Below are 13,396 nucleotides of genomic sequence, written 5' to 3' on the forward strand. Positions count from 1 at the left end.
CAGAGAACCTCTCCTACTGGTACTTGGAACGGAAGTCTGGAATTCCGTCTTACGGCTGGTTAGCTTGGTTCGGTCGCATGGTCCTCTCTGAACAAGACTGTGGCCAGGGATGATGCAGAGCTCTGAGCGGCCAGGCCTAAGCTCTAGCGCCACTCATGGAGCCAATCCTGGAGTTAGGTCTTCCCATCCATGTGGACTGAGACAGGAGGGGACGGCTGATGCTTCCCAAGTATCATATACTCTCAGTTAGGCGAGATGAGCACGCCTGGAGGTCTGCTGGGAGAGGTGTTTACAGTCAGTACCACACTGTACACCTAGAGATTAGTCAAGGGGGTAGATCTCACATCGTATGTTTTTACTACAATTAAACAGATATAGCCAGCTCGGTGTGCACTCTGCTCAAGGAACGCAGGATCTTAGGGAAGGTTTGATTCCCTGGTGGACTTGTACATGCCAGGTATACACCTCCATGATCCTGGTTCAGAAAGCTGGGGGTGGGTGTCATAATGTAAGACCCTGCCAAGGTTCTTTCTCTCTCTCTCTGGAAATACAGAGTTTATTTCTTTCATGAGAGAGAGACAAGTAAACCCCACACACACACACACGCACACATGCACACACTCGTACACACACATAAATAATCTGTTAGGAGAAGAGAGATTGGAGTCTAGACAGGCAAAAACAGCACATACTTCTCAGCTGTGGTTCAGAGAGACACGCCTTCTGATTCCCACTTCTTCCTGCCATGTTCCATTGTATAATATGGGTCCTTATGCCCCCACCAGCCTTTTTAGGCTCCCTGGGGATGGAAACTATGTCATAAGCACCCAAGGTCCCCTACTCCTTTTGCACCTGGACAGTAAGGGTTTAGGACATGCGTGGTCGAGTGAATCCAGTTTCAGGGCCCAGTACGACTGTGGTGCCCCTTGAAGAATCCCCAGAAGACACACCAGAAAAACTGATGTCAACCATGCCTAGCCAAAGGTCTACCATGCCTCAGCCTCACCTCTGTGGCCTTTTGGATTTTCCCCAGGCAAAGCCAACAAGAACGTTCAGTGGGACGAAGACTCAGTGGAGTTCATGCCAGCCAACCCTGTCAGAATTGCCTTCGTCCTGGTGGTCCACGGCCGCGCCTCTCGGCAGCTGCAGCGCATGTTCAAGGCCGTCTACCACAAAGACCACTTCTACTACATCCATGTAGACAAGGTAAGATGCCTCCTCCGAGCTTCCTCCACAGTCTGTCTGTCCCTCTCTGATCCCCGCCTCCCACCTCCCAGTCCAGAGAAGGCCCAGAAACAGCACTGCCTCTCCTCAGCACTGTTTTTCTTACCACTTTCCTGACTGCCCAGTGCCCTTGGTCTGCTGCCCACAGACTTCATGGGAATCACTGCCCCAGGGGTGAGCACACTTTTTCAGTTCTAGGCCAGAAAGTAAGTACTCCAGGATCAGCAGATAGCATAATGGTTATGTCACTGGACGCCCACATAATTGACCACAGTTCAAGTCCCAGACCTGGCAGCTTAAAACTCATGCCAGGTGCTTGTGTGTGCATGCTTAAAATCCCGAGAGGAGAACAGAGGAGAATGAATTGCGTTATGGCCATCCCCTCTAGGGGGTGAATTCTCGCTTTCTGTCTCTCTCTCTCTATGTCTCGCCAGTGAGTCCACATGCCCTATAGCAAAAATTTCTCTACAAACAAAACAAAACACAAACCAAAAGAGACACTTCAGCCTTTGCAGGCCATATGCACTCTGTCACAGCTACTCAGCCCTGCCCTTGTAGTGGGAAAGCAACACAGAGAGGATGTTCACTGATGGGCGTGGCTGTGAACCAATAAAACTTTATTAAAACAAACTGCAGCAGACTTGCTGTCCCCTGAGCACTCATGACACGATCATGTCTTTAGTTAAGATCACAGAAGATACGTTTGATCCAAAAGGTCTGCTTTTACCAGGCCTGTGAGAGGGTAATGGAGGGGCAGTGGGTAGATGGGGGCAGAAAGCCAACAATCTACCCCCAAAATACTCTTCACATTTATGTAGAATTGTATTTACTTATTTTATTTTTAATATAGTTTATTATTTTTTATACTTTCAATCACTGTGTATCATTACAGCATGCAAAATAAATTTTCCTGTCATGAATCCACCATATATTAGTCCAGTTAAAGAGAGTATTATACATGTTATCATCTACATATAATTTTCCATTTTTGCAACCTTTAAATGTCATAGAACCATATTTAGAAGGCTATTTTTTCACTTCTTATCCTCATTTCACAAGCTTCAGTCCCACGTGAAAACAGAGTCCCGGGCACCACCAGCATAAGCCTGGAGGACCAGTAGCTCAGAGGCAGGGCCAGGGAATCTGCATTTCAAATATCTAAATAATAAAGGACTAGCTAGTGGTGAAGCAATATGCCCCAGGCCAGAATCACTGACTTGGCAAAGTCCACTAGGAGAGAAGGGACAGAGGGGTGTGTCTGGTTCTTTTGGGGCTGCTGAATGTCACCTGTTCTCTCCTGGGGAAAGCGCTCTAATTACCTGCATCGGCAAGTGCTCCAGTTCGCCAGGCAATACAGCAACGTCCGTGTCACACCCTGGAGGATGGCCACCATCTGGGGCGGAGCCAGCCTCCTGTCCACCTACCTGCAGAGCATGCGGGACCTCCTGGAGATGACTGACTGGCCCTGGGACTTCTTCATCAACCTGAGTGCAGCCGACTATCCCATCAGGTAAGGCGGGCCGTGGCCCCAGCCAGCCTGGTCTGAGGGCCTGCTCCCTCTCACACCCCTTTGTCATAGCTGGAAAACCAGGAAGCAGAGGTGGTCTGGGGGTACCACGGAAAGCTTACCACCGTCTCCATAAGATCTCTCGGAGCCTAGGAGTCAGGTTGGACCTGAGAACCATTTATGTACTCGTTCATTCGTTCACACATCAACAGAGGCTTATGGTGCTCAAGGTTTCGCCAGCTCTGTCTGGGGATATACTAGTGCACTAAACTAGTTCACAGAGATTCTGTTCATCAGGGAGATAAACAACCAACAGAATAAATAAATAGTGTATCAGAAATAAAGCAGAGGGCAGAAGTGGGAGAGATCAGGAACCCTACCCAGGATACCAGGAACATCCTTTCCAATAAGAATGGAAGAAGGTGGCCCAGGCTCTGTGGTACAGTTGGTAACATTCTAGACTCCAGAGCTGGAAACCGCATGTTGACCGTGGTTTCGGTCCCCAGCCCTTTCAGCCTGAAAACTCACTGCGCATGTGCACAAGTGCCCAGATCCTGGCAGTTGGAGAACTAGAGGAGGGAGATCATGGCATGACCCAGCCCTGAGAAGCTTGCTCACACTCGCTCGCTCTCTCTCCCTCTCCCCCCATCCCATGCACACATTCTGTCGTGAATTTCTCTTTTAAAAAATGAAGAATGGAAGGGAGCCAATAGATGGCATGGTGGTTAAGGCGCTGGATCTCACATGGTTGACGCCACAATTCAAGTTCTAGACCCAGAGGATTGAAAAATACACTGGGCATGTGTGCCCAAAGTCCTGAGAGGAGAATAGAGAAGGGGTTATGGCATGGCCAGGCCTTCGAGAGTGGATCTCTCTCTCTCTCTCTCTCTCTCTCTCTCTCTCTCTCCAGTGAGCACATGCTCCCTATAACAAAACTTTAAAAAAAAAAAAACCTTAAAAAAAATTTTTAAGCGAAGGATGGAAGGAGATGAAAGTGAGTCACACTGACCATGAAAGTGGTTTAGACAGAGGGAGTTGCGAATGAGCATTCTAATGCCACATATCCAGGTCACATATTTCCAAGAGTGTAGGTTTTGAATCAGGGTACAAAGAAGGCGCTGACATGGAAAGAGGCCCTCTCTTCAAAGCTTTATGTGGCTTCTATTTCCTTCACTCCATGAGGCCTTGGCGCCTTTCTTCAGTCCTGGGCTTGCGAGCGTCTGGTCATCTGCTGGGAGACCTGGACCCTGCAGGGGACGGAAGAGGGCACAGTCTGGTCTTGTGGACAAAGTACATGTGGCATCCTTGAACCTGAGAAAAATGATGGCAACTAGAAAGACACCTGATTTCTTTTGTTCAAAGGATAGTGGGGATAAAATGGAGTGGTCATAGAACTCCCTGCAGTGTTTACTTATTATGGCTTGTTCATTCATCTGACAAATGTTTATTGAGTAACTACTGTGCTACGTACTGTTTAGGCATTTAGTGGCTTCTTCTACTCCTCCTCTGCCTCATGAAGCTCACGTCCTACTTTGGAACCATAACTGGATAATCACGCAAGAGAGGGCCATAAGGAGAGGAAGACGTGAGAGGGCAGAAAATCAGATGGGGCCTCATCAGGGGGTCAGTAAGTACTGAGTACTCAGCTTTGAGTTGAAGCCTGCCAGAGGAGAAGGGATTAATTGGCAGGGAAATGAGAAAGAAGGTCATTCTAGACAAGGATTTCCCAGCTGTGGCACTGCGGATGCTCTGGGCTGGTTAATCCCCTATCGTGGGGGGTTGTCTGGTGCATTGTGGCGTGGTGAGCAGCATCCCTGGCCTCCACCTACTACGTGCCAGTAGCAGCCCCCACACACCCAAGCACACAAGTCTCCGGACACTCAAATGTCCCCTGGGGGCCAAAATCCCCTTCAGTTGAGAACCACTGCTTCTGATAGAAGGGACGAGAATGCAGATTGCGTCAGTGACAACTTTGTTTTTATTAGAGGTTTTTGCTATAGGTTGTACGCCCTCACCAGAGAGACAGAGACAGAGGGAAAGTGAGGAATTTCCCTTCCCTCCTAGGATGGCCACATCAAAATCCCTTCTCCTTGATTCTCCCCTTCAGGTCTTGGAGACGCACACACACACATACACATGCCCAGCTTGACTTTCAAGCCACTGGGTGCAGGACTTGAACCACAGTCAGTCAGCCATGTGTGAGTTTGTGACATAACCACTATGCCATCTGCTGGCCCTGAGAAATTCTAACATTCTAATAAGCAGACGTGTGTAATAAACGGAAGAATTATGAGTGCTGAGCGTATACAAGACGGGACCAGAGGAGGTTAGAACTTTCTCCTTCCATCTTTCATGCAGGGACTGAGTTCATAAATGTCCCAGGATGCTGAGTGTGGCAGCTGATGTGACAGCTCTTCCTCCAATCCTCTGCGCAAACCTGTTTCACAGATGTGCCAACTCAGACCCAAAGTCATGCAGCAAATACATGGCAGGGCAGGGATTCTGTCTGGTTTCAAAGTTAGTATTCTTTCTGCTTGACACTGGGCCCTCAAGGAAGTTAGCAGGCCCAGAATAGCCTCAGACCGCCTGCAAAGCACAGGAGACTGCCCAGCCCTCGAGCCTATGCCTGGGCAGGGTAGTGGTAGCTGCCTCTAAGCAAGGACTGTCCAGGGAAGGTAATGAAGGGCCACCTGTATCCTGAGTCTGAGGTTCCGTGACCAAGGTCCCCACACTCTTCCTCTCCAGGTCTCCATGGAGAGTATGTCAGCCTGAGTCAGGTGGCACTGCTTGGCCAGACGCTTCTGGAGGCCAGGTGGGCTGCTGCCCCCTAGAGGCCTATGCTGTGCTGATTTACAAACTGAAGCTGTAACCTTGGCCCCATTCACCAGAAGAGCCCGGCTCTGCCCAGCATCCAGGGCAATGAGTACTCAGACTCTGATCAGGCTGCCAAGGGCTTGAGTGTGAGTCCTGCCACTTAACAGCAGCGTGACCATCAGCAGATAATTCAGTCTGTGAAACTGGGATGTAAAAATGGAAGCTAGAGAGTGTCGGGCACCTGAAAAGTGTTCAGTAAATGTCACCTGTCGGTGTCTAAGCTACACCCAAGTTTGCATCTCATAGCTGTGAGGTGCCAAGAAATCCTTTCTGAGACATTCCTGGGGTTCAGGGATGAGAGCTATCTTTTTTTATTTCCTAGAGTTTTTGGCCTTAAGGCACATGCGCTCCTCGGAGAGAGAGACACACAGTGAGAGGGAAAGTGAGAACTCAAGCTCAGGGAGAATGGCCATGCTGCAGTCCCTTCTCCATTCTCCTCCCAGGATCTTGGGCATGCACACACACACACCCAGCATGATTTTCAAGCCACCAGGTCCAGGACTCGATCCATGGTCAGCCATGCAGGAGTCCAGCAACATAACTGCTTTGCCATCTGCTGGCCCTGGAAAGCCATCTTATTTATAGCTTGTTTCCCTTTAATGCTCCAGGTCCCCATGTGTCTCCTCTGTCGTCTTGGCCCATCTCTCCCTCTCCCGCTCCCTGGTCTCCTTTCCATGATGTACCCCTCCCCAAGTTCTGCCCACTCTGTGTTGCCAGCCTTGTGGCCAGAGGCACTGTATGCACCAAGCACCGCTGGTTCCTCATGCTGTTGTTTTCCTGAAGTCGCCCCACACAGAAACATAGGAATTTTGCAGATGAATGGTTTTATTCTGGGCAACTCTGATAGGTTTTCACTTCCCATCTGCTGCTCCATCTGTAGCTTCCAAAACCACTACTTCTTCCATCCCAGGATGGATGGGCAAACTCAGGAGCCTTCTCAAAGGGGCAAGAAGTGCTCAAGGCAAGCATTTGTAAGAGATCTGTAAACTTGGAGGCTCTGCAGGGCAGATTCGGCCTGAGGTTGCTGCCCTCAGGTGCTCTGTGCTTGGACACCCTCTCTGTATCCCTTGCTCGCTCTCCTGTCTTAAGTAGTGAAGACATACTGGTTTTCACTGGTCACTGGCCTTGTGGTTACTGGTCAGATTCTGTGCCACTGCTGAGTGGCTGTGGGAATCAACACAAGTTTCTTCAGCTTTCTACACCTCTATTTCTCCACCTTAAAGCAGGCGCAGAAGGAGTGCCTGTTTTAAAGGGCTGCTAAGAGGGTTGAGTGGAACGTTACACATCCAGGGTTACCCCAGAGTCTGATGGGAGTAAGCGCCCAGTCACACAGCTGTTACTGTTACAGCAACGGAGCTGTGTGGGCATTGTCAGTGGGGCTTACTCAGCCCGAGTTGCTTTCCCCTTTCCCTTTGATAGAGTTAAAGCAGTTGTAACATATTCCTTGGAGAGAGCAGGACTAGCAGTGATGGCCCAGCAGTAATGTGGTGCTCTGCAATGCCGGGTCCATGTGGGACAGTTCCAGGTTTGCTCAGGGGGCCTCTCTGTACACGCTGCTGCATGTGTGCAGTGCCTGTGATCCAGGCTGGCTGAGGCCAGGGTGGATTAGATTATGGCATGAAGACCCTGGTGGGGGATCTCTCTCTGTCTCTCTCTCTTTTTCTCTCTCCCTCTAAGAAGAAATAAATAAGCTTAGGGGGGGAAAAGTAGGAAACACAGAGTTAGGTTATGAAGCTTCACTGCTTGCAGAAACACAGGGTAGCACCAACTCATTTGTGAATGTGAGTATTCCCACATTGGAACTCCACAGGTTGAGTGTGTTTAAAGACTCTCAGCCTTTCCTCTGTGCTATTGACTTGTTTCCGAGCCCCTGTAGGCTCTTCGTGGTGCTTGTTATATACCCAGTCCATGGATGAATACAGATGCTTTCTATTTCATTAGTGGTTTATTGCTTTAAAGTACATGCACTTGCTGGAGAGAGAGAGAGCCGGAGACAGTGAGAGAGAAAGTGAGAAATCACCTCCCCCCCCCGGAAGGATGGCCACACCATAGTCCCTTCTCCTCCATTCTCCTCCTGGGATCTTGGGCATGCACACACACGCACCCAGCATGAGTTTCAAGCCACCAGGTCTAGGACTCGAACTGCAGCAACATCACTGCTGTGCCATCTGCTGGCCCGGAAAATGGATATTTTCAAACTCTGAAGTCCTCAGAAGGCATGGTGGTTGGACTCAGTATGTTCTAGTTTCAAAGCAGGGAGCTGTGCCCGCACCCCGGAGGCCAGCCCTGGGAAGGGATGACGTCAGATGCATTTTGCATTGTTGCCGGTGGGCCTCGTCGCACAGGAACTCACACTGTCCTTCACTAGGCTCGTGTTTGGGGCAGTCGGATGTAAAGAGGAGAGCAGAGGGTTGAGCAGATCCACAGCCCCTCACAGGCTCACCTTCATCTGTGGTGTGTACACACACGTGCACATGGAGGGTCGTGTGTGTGTACAGAAGCTACTGGGCAGGGAAAACTGGACATCCTTCAAGCTAAACCAGTCTAGCTGGTTTATTTTGGGGACCCGCAGCAACCAAATGTCACCCAGCAGGACCATTCACCTGGACATCTAAGTTTCATTACCTGTAGACCCAAACCTCAGTCTCAAGATACTGCCAGGGCCACAGGCCCCATCACCAGAGCTGTTAAGTGGAGCTTCCGCAGGAAACACCAGCTGGCACAGTCAAGAAGCAGGTGGCCCAGACTTCTCCACAATCTCCCAAAGACCACTGTCTGTATAGGACTAACAGAGCTAGACTTAAACCCAGAATAAGAGTGCAAATGCTTATTGCATACCCACAGAGTGTCAGGCCCTCTGCTGGCACCTTTAAGTTTCAAGCCACCAGGTCTAGGACTCTAACTGCAGCAACATCACTGCTGTGCCATCTGCTGGCCCGGAAAATGGATATTTTCAAACTCTGAAGTCCTCAGAAGGCATGGTGGTTGGACTCAGTATGTTCTAGTTTCAAAGCAGGGAGCTGTGCCCGCACCCCGGAGGCCAGCCCTGGGAAGGGATGACGTCAGATGCATTTTGCATTGTTGCCGGTGGGCCTCGTCGCACAGGAACTCACACTGTCCTTCACTAGGCTCGTGTTTGGGGCAGTCGGATGTAAAGAGGAGAGCAGAGGGTTGAGCAGATCCACAGCCCCTCACAGGCTCACCTTCATCTGTGGTGTGTACACACACGTGCACATGGAGGGTCGTGTGTGTGTACAGAAGCTACTGGGCAGGGAAAACTGGACATCCTTCAAGCTAAACCAGTCTAGCTGGTTTATTTTGGGGACCCGCAGCAACCAAATGTCACCCAGCAGGACCATTCACCTGGACATCTAAGTTTCATTACCTGTAGACCCAAACCTCAGTCTCAAGATACTGCCAGGGCCACAGGCCCCATCACCAGAGCTGTTAAGTGGAGCTTCCGCAGGAAACACCAGCTGGCACAGTCAAGAAGCAGGTGGCCCAGACTTCTCCACAATCTCCCAAAGACCACTGTCTGTATAGGACTAACAGAGCTAGACTTAAACCCAGAATAAGAGTGCAAATGCTTATTGCATACCCACAGAGTGTCAGGCCCTCTGCTGGCACCTTTAACACACTTTTATTCCTCTTTTTTTTTGGGGGGGGGGGGGGGGGGGAGATTTTTTTTGCTATAGGGCGCGTGCGCTCACCAGACAGAGAGAGACAGAGACAGAAAGCGAGAAATCACCCCCCAGAGGGGATGGTCACGCCGCAATCCATTCTCCTCTCGGGATCCTGGGCACGCATGCACACGTGCCCGGCGTGAGTTTTTAAGCCACCGGGTCCGGGACGTGAACTGTGGTCGACTATGTGGGAGTCCAGCGACATAGCCATTACGCTAACTGCTGGTTCCCTCCTTATCTTTTTTCTGGATTTGTGTTGTGTGCCCTGGATTGAGGACTTCATTGGTTTTAGAAGATCTGTCCTCATGACAGGGGACTTTGTCCAGCATTGGTACTTGAGGACTTGTGGTTAATTGAGCCCACAGATTATGCAGATGTCACAGTAGGGTGCTGATCTGAGCCTAGAAGCCTGGGAACTTTCCCATCCATCCTGGACCTTCTCTACCTAGTTCCAGCTCTAGGATCTCATCTAAATAGGAGTGATTCTGGCTGTCTGAACGTTGAAAATGGAACCGTGGGAGATGAGGGTCGGCGATCTAAGCTTCCCTTTTCCCCTTCTTCCTTCTTTCATCATTTGTGTTCTTAGGATGGCAGCCTAGGAGGGCCTCAGGAAGGAAGGAGGTGGCCTCCCTGGTGAGGCCAGCTGAAGATCATCCTCAGCTCCCACAGATGAGTTTTGGAGATGGAAAAAAAATTGCTCATTCACTCAACGAGTATTTATTGAGCACCTACTACATGCCATACACCAGGCTGGGTACCGTTAATGGTGAGGAAAAGCATATCCTGTCCTGTCCTCAATAACAGTCAAGAGCATGGACTTGACCAGACCAGCGAGGTTTAAATTCCAGCTCCTTTATTTACTAGCTGTGCAAATTAGTCTTTGGTAAATCATTTAATGTCCCTGTGTTCATTACGTTCATCTGCAAAATGGGGATAACCGTAGCACCGCTCCGTATGTTTACTGAGAGGGTTAAGTGAGTTGATGAGTATAAAGTACTAAGTACGAAATAAGGGCTGTCAATGTGGTAGCCATTGTTTTCATGGGAGGAGATAGACATTTATCAGAATGACCACAGGCCTGAATGTCCACAGAGGGGAGCCAGTTTGCTGACGGAAAGAAGGAGGGCATGCCACAGGCCAGTCTCAGCTGGATTGGAGGGCTTGCATCCTCTGTGAAGAGGCAGCACATGAACTGAGATTGTAGGATGGGGGAGTAACCAGCAGAAATGTGAGAGAGCCCAGGAATGGGGGTGGCCTGGGCAAAGGCCCTAAGGTAGAAGAGATTCCATGGTCGATATGGCTGAAACGCAAAGACCAAGAGGTCACTGTCCTACAGATGAGCCAGGTCGAGGCTGGTCCATGCAGGGACGTAGGTCAACTACTGGGTTTTTAAAGCCTTAGACTGTGGGCTATGAGGTCTTAAGAAGGAGTAATCTATTTAAAGTATTGAGAGATCATTTTGGCTGCTGTGGGAGAACACTTGGGAAGGGGCTAAGCCTGGGGGCCAGGGAGCCAGTTAGAGGATGGTTATTTCAAACCCCAGAACCATCCCCACAGACCCTCTCCCCTCTCCAGCCCTCCTAGCATAGCAGGCATCTCGGATGCCGTAATGAGCTTCACATATCCAAGCAGCCACTTAGCCTCTGAGTCACACAGAGCCAGGCAGCCACCTTCTGTTTGGGGACCAGGATCCCACACCTGCACAGAACATCCTTGTTCAGGAGGCTCACAGAGCCTCTTGGCAGGGGCTGGAGCAGAGAACGAAGAACGCCAGTGGTCTGACATAAAAGTCAGGAAACCAGGTCAGAGGAGAGCTGATCATGAGCTGGGGGAGAGGGGGCACAGTCCAGGGTTGGGGTAGGACATGGGTTGAGTGAATATAGAGAATGCAAGTGGAGACCCCTCTTTATCTAGTTCTTTAAAAATACATGTATGGTAAAGTACACATATAACATAATTTACCATTTCCAGTGCACAGTTTAGTGGTACTGAGTACACTGACATCATCGAGCAGCCATCACCACCGTCCATCTCCAAAACTCTTCTTGTCTTTGCAGAACTGATTTTTATACTCATGAAACTACTCATTTCCTCCTCTGCCCACGCACCACCCTTCTGCTCTCTCTATGCGTCTGATGTAGACCCCATATAAACACCTCTAATGTGGGACCCCATATAAACAGGGTCATCCAGGATGTGTCCTTCTGCGCTTGGTTCTTTCGTTTAGCGTAGTGTCCTCAACATGGGCCATGTTGCAGCATGCATCAGAGCTCCCTTCCTGTTTAAGAATGGATTTTCTGTTGTGCATATACACACATCTTGTTTACCTGTTCATCCGTGAGTTGTTACCTGAATTGTTTCTGCCTTCTGACTGTTGTGAATAATGACACAATGCACATATATCTCTTCAAGACTTTCATATACATATATAAATATCCCAAAGTGGATTTGTTGGATCCTATGGTAACTCTATTAGAAAATTTTTGAGAAACCACCATATTCATGTTCCATGGTGCCTGCACCATTTTCCATTCCCACCAGAAGTGCGCATCCTCATCAACTGTTGTTTTTCTGTTTGTTGTTTTGTTTTATACCCTGATGGGTATGGGTGTTTCTTGTCTTTTTAGAAGGGCCTACACTCCTGAAACAAAGGGCCCTAGACCTTTGAAAGCTTCAGATAATTGGCGTACCTCTTGGTAGAACCATGAGGTTAACTGTAGGGCATTGTCTTCCCACAGGATCACAGCTTGAAAATAATTATTCTGAAGCTTCTTCCCAACTCACCTTACTCCCCTTCCCCATTTTCCAGTTTCTCTGAATAAGGCTGCCATCCTCCTGCTCCCACCAGCTATGATAAAAACCCACGAATCCTAACCATGCCGCTCCATCAGGCTTTGCATATTCCAATTCTGACCTCTGGCATCTCTCTTTCGTGCATTCCCACCTGTGACCCTTCTATGCTGGCCCAGGCCAGACCCTCATTGTCTTATACCTGGGCTGTTAAAATATCCTTTGTCTGAGACTTAAGAGTCCTCCAGAAGAACAAAGTCTGAGCCAGATCTTGAAAATGATCTAGAGTGTCTCCAAGGCCATTTCCTGAGTACTTAAGAAGTACTAGGTCCTGGGGGGAGCACAGGACAGACATGATTTTTTCCAGAGGAAGATAGGCATGGCATGATGCCCTTCTCTATAACACAAAATCAGCGTTCTTCATGATTCTTAGAAATTCAGGATTCCATCCTACACCAGTTAAATATAAACCTCTTATGGGTGGCAAGAATCTCTATAGTTACTAAAGCTTCCCAGGTGATTGTAATACACGTTGAGGGTAGAAAACCACTTGCCCAGGAAGAGAAACAGTCATCACATAATTATAGACATAAGTAACAAGGTAAATGCTATGTTGGAGACAATGTTAGCCTCAGGACTTTATGAGAAGTCATAGCTGGGGACCCAACACCCCAGTCTTGGAGCATGACCATGTCCCATGCTGGCCTCTTTCTTAGTATCCAAACTGCTTTTGTTCTCTAAAGGTTCAGAGACACACACCCTCTTTCCTGAGACTTCAAAGTTCCTGGGATAAAAGCATCCAACAAAAGCTCCACCCAGTTAATGTGCACATGTGAAGGGGTGTGTCTGCACAGGCTGTTATTCACAGGGGACTAGGAAAACATGCCAGTAATTATGCCGTTAACAGTTTTGTTTGCATCTAGTAACAAAATAAACATATCCTCAGCCCTGTTATTTTTCAGGCTGACAGCGCACACTCCTGCTTTTACGAAAATGCAGTTAGCTTCCTTCTTGCCAGCTGTTCTGGGTCTCCTGAGCTCCATGTGAGATTGGACAGCTCTTTAGGGTTTTTTTTGTAGATAGTACTGGCCCAGAGGAGCCACTGGACAAGCGGAGTGAGGCTACCATTCTCAGAGTTCTCATCAGATTCAGTTGAAAAACATTGAAGAGCTTCAGAAAGCCAAGAGTGGTCATATCAGTCTAGTACACTTCCAGAACATTCCTGGAAGGATGTTCACAAGTTCAGCATTACAGGCTACAGGACAAAAGGCAAGAATCGATGTGACAGCTTCACCCATGGGATGTTGCCGCTTGGCTT

At 49.0% G+C, this 13,396-nt stretch overlaps 1 protein-coding gene across 1 annotated transcript in view; it reads left to right on the forward strand.

The window, feature by feature from the left end:
• Positions 1-13,396, forward strand: part of XYLT1 (xylosyltransferase 1) — a gene marked incomplete at its 5' end in the record, with an annotated part of 347,438 nt that overhangs the window by 258,034 nt on the left and 76,008 nt on the right. The window contains 2 exons of the mRNA XM_006146570.3: positions 1,034-1,206; positions 2,532-2,734. Coding sequence (XP_006146632.1) covers positions 1,034-1,206; positions 2,532-2,734 — 376 coding nt within the window. The remainder of the gene's footprint in view (positions 1-1,033; positions 1,207-2,531; positions 2,735-13,396) is intronic.

Source organism: Tupaia chinensis, unplaced genomic scaffold, assembly GCF_000334495.1.
Source record: "Tupaia chinensis unplaced genomic scaffold, TupChi_1.0 Scaffold000182_1, whole genome shotgun sequence".
Lineage (NCBI taxonomy): Eukaryota > Metazoa > Chordata > Mammalia > Scandentia > Tupaiidae > Tupaia > Tupaia belangeri.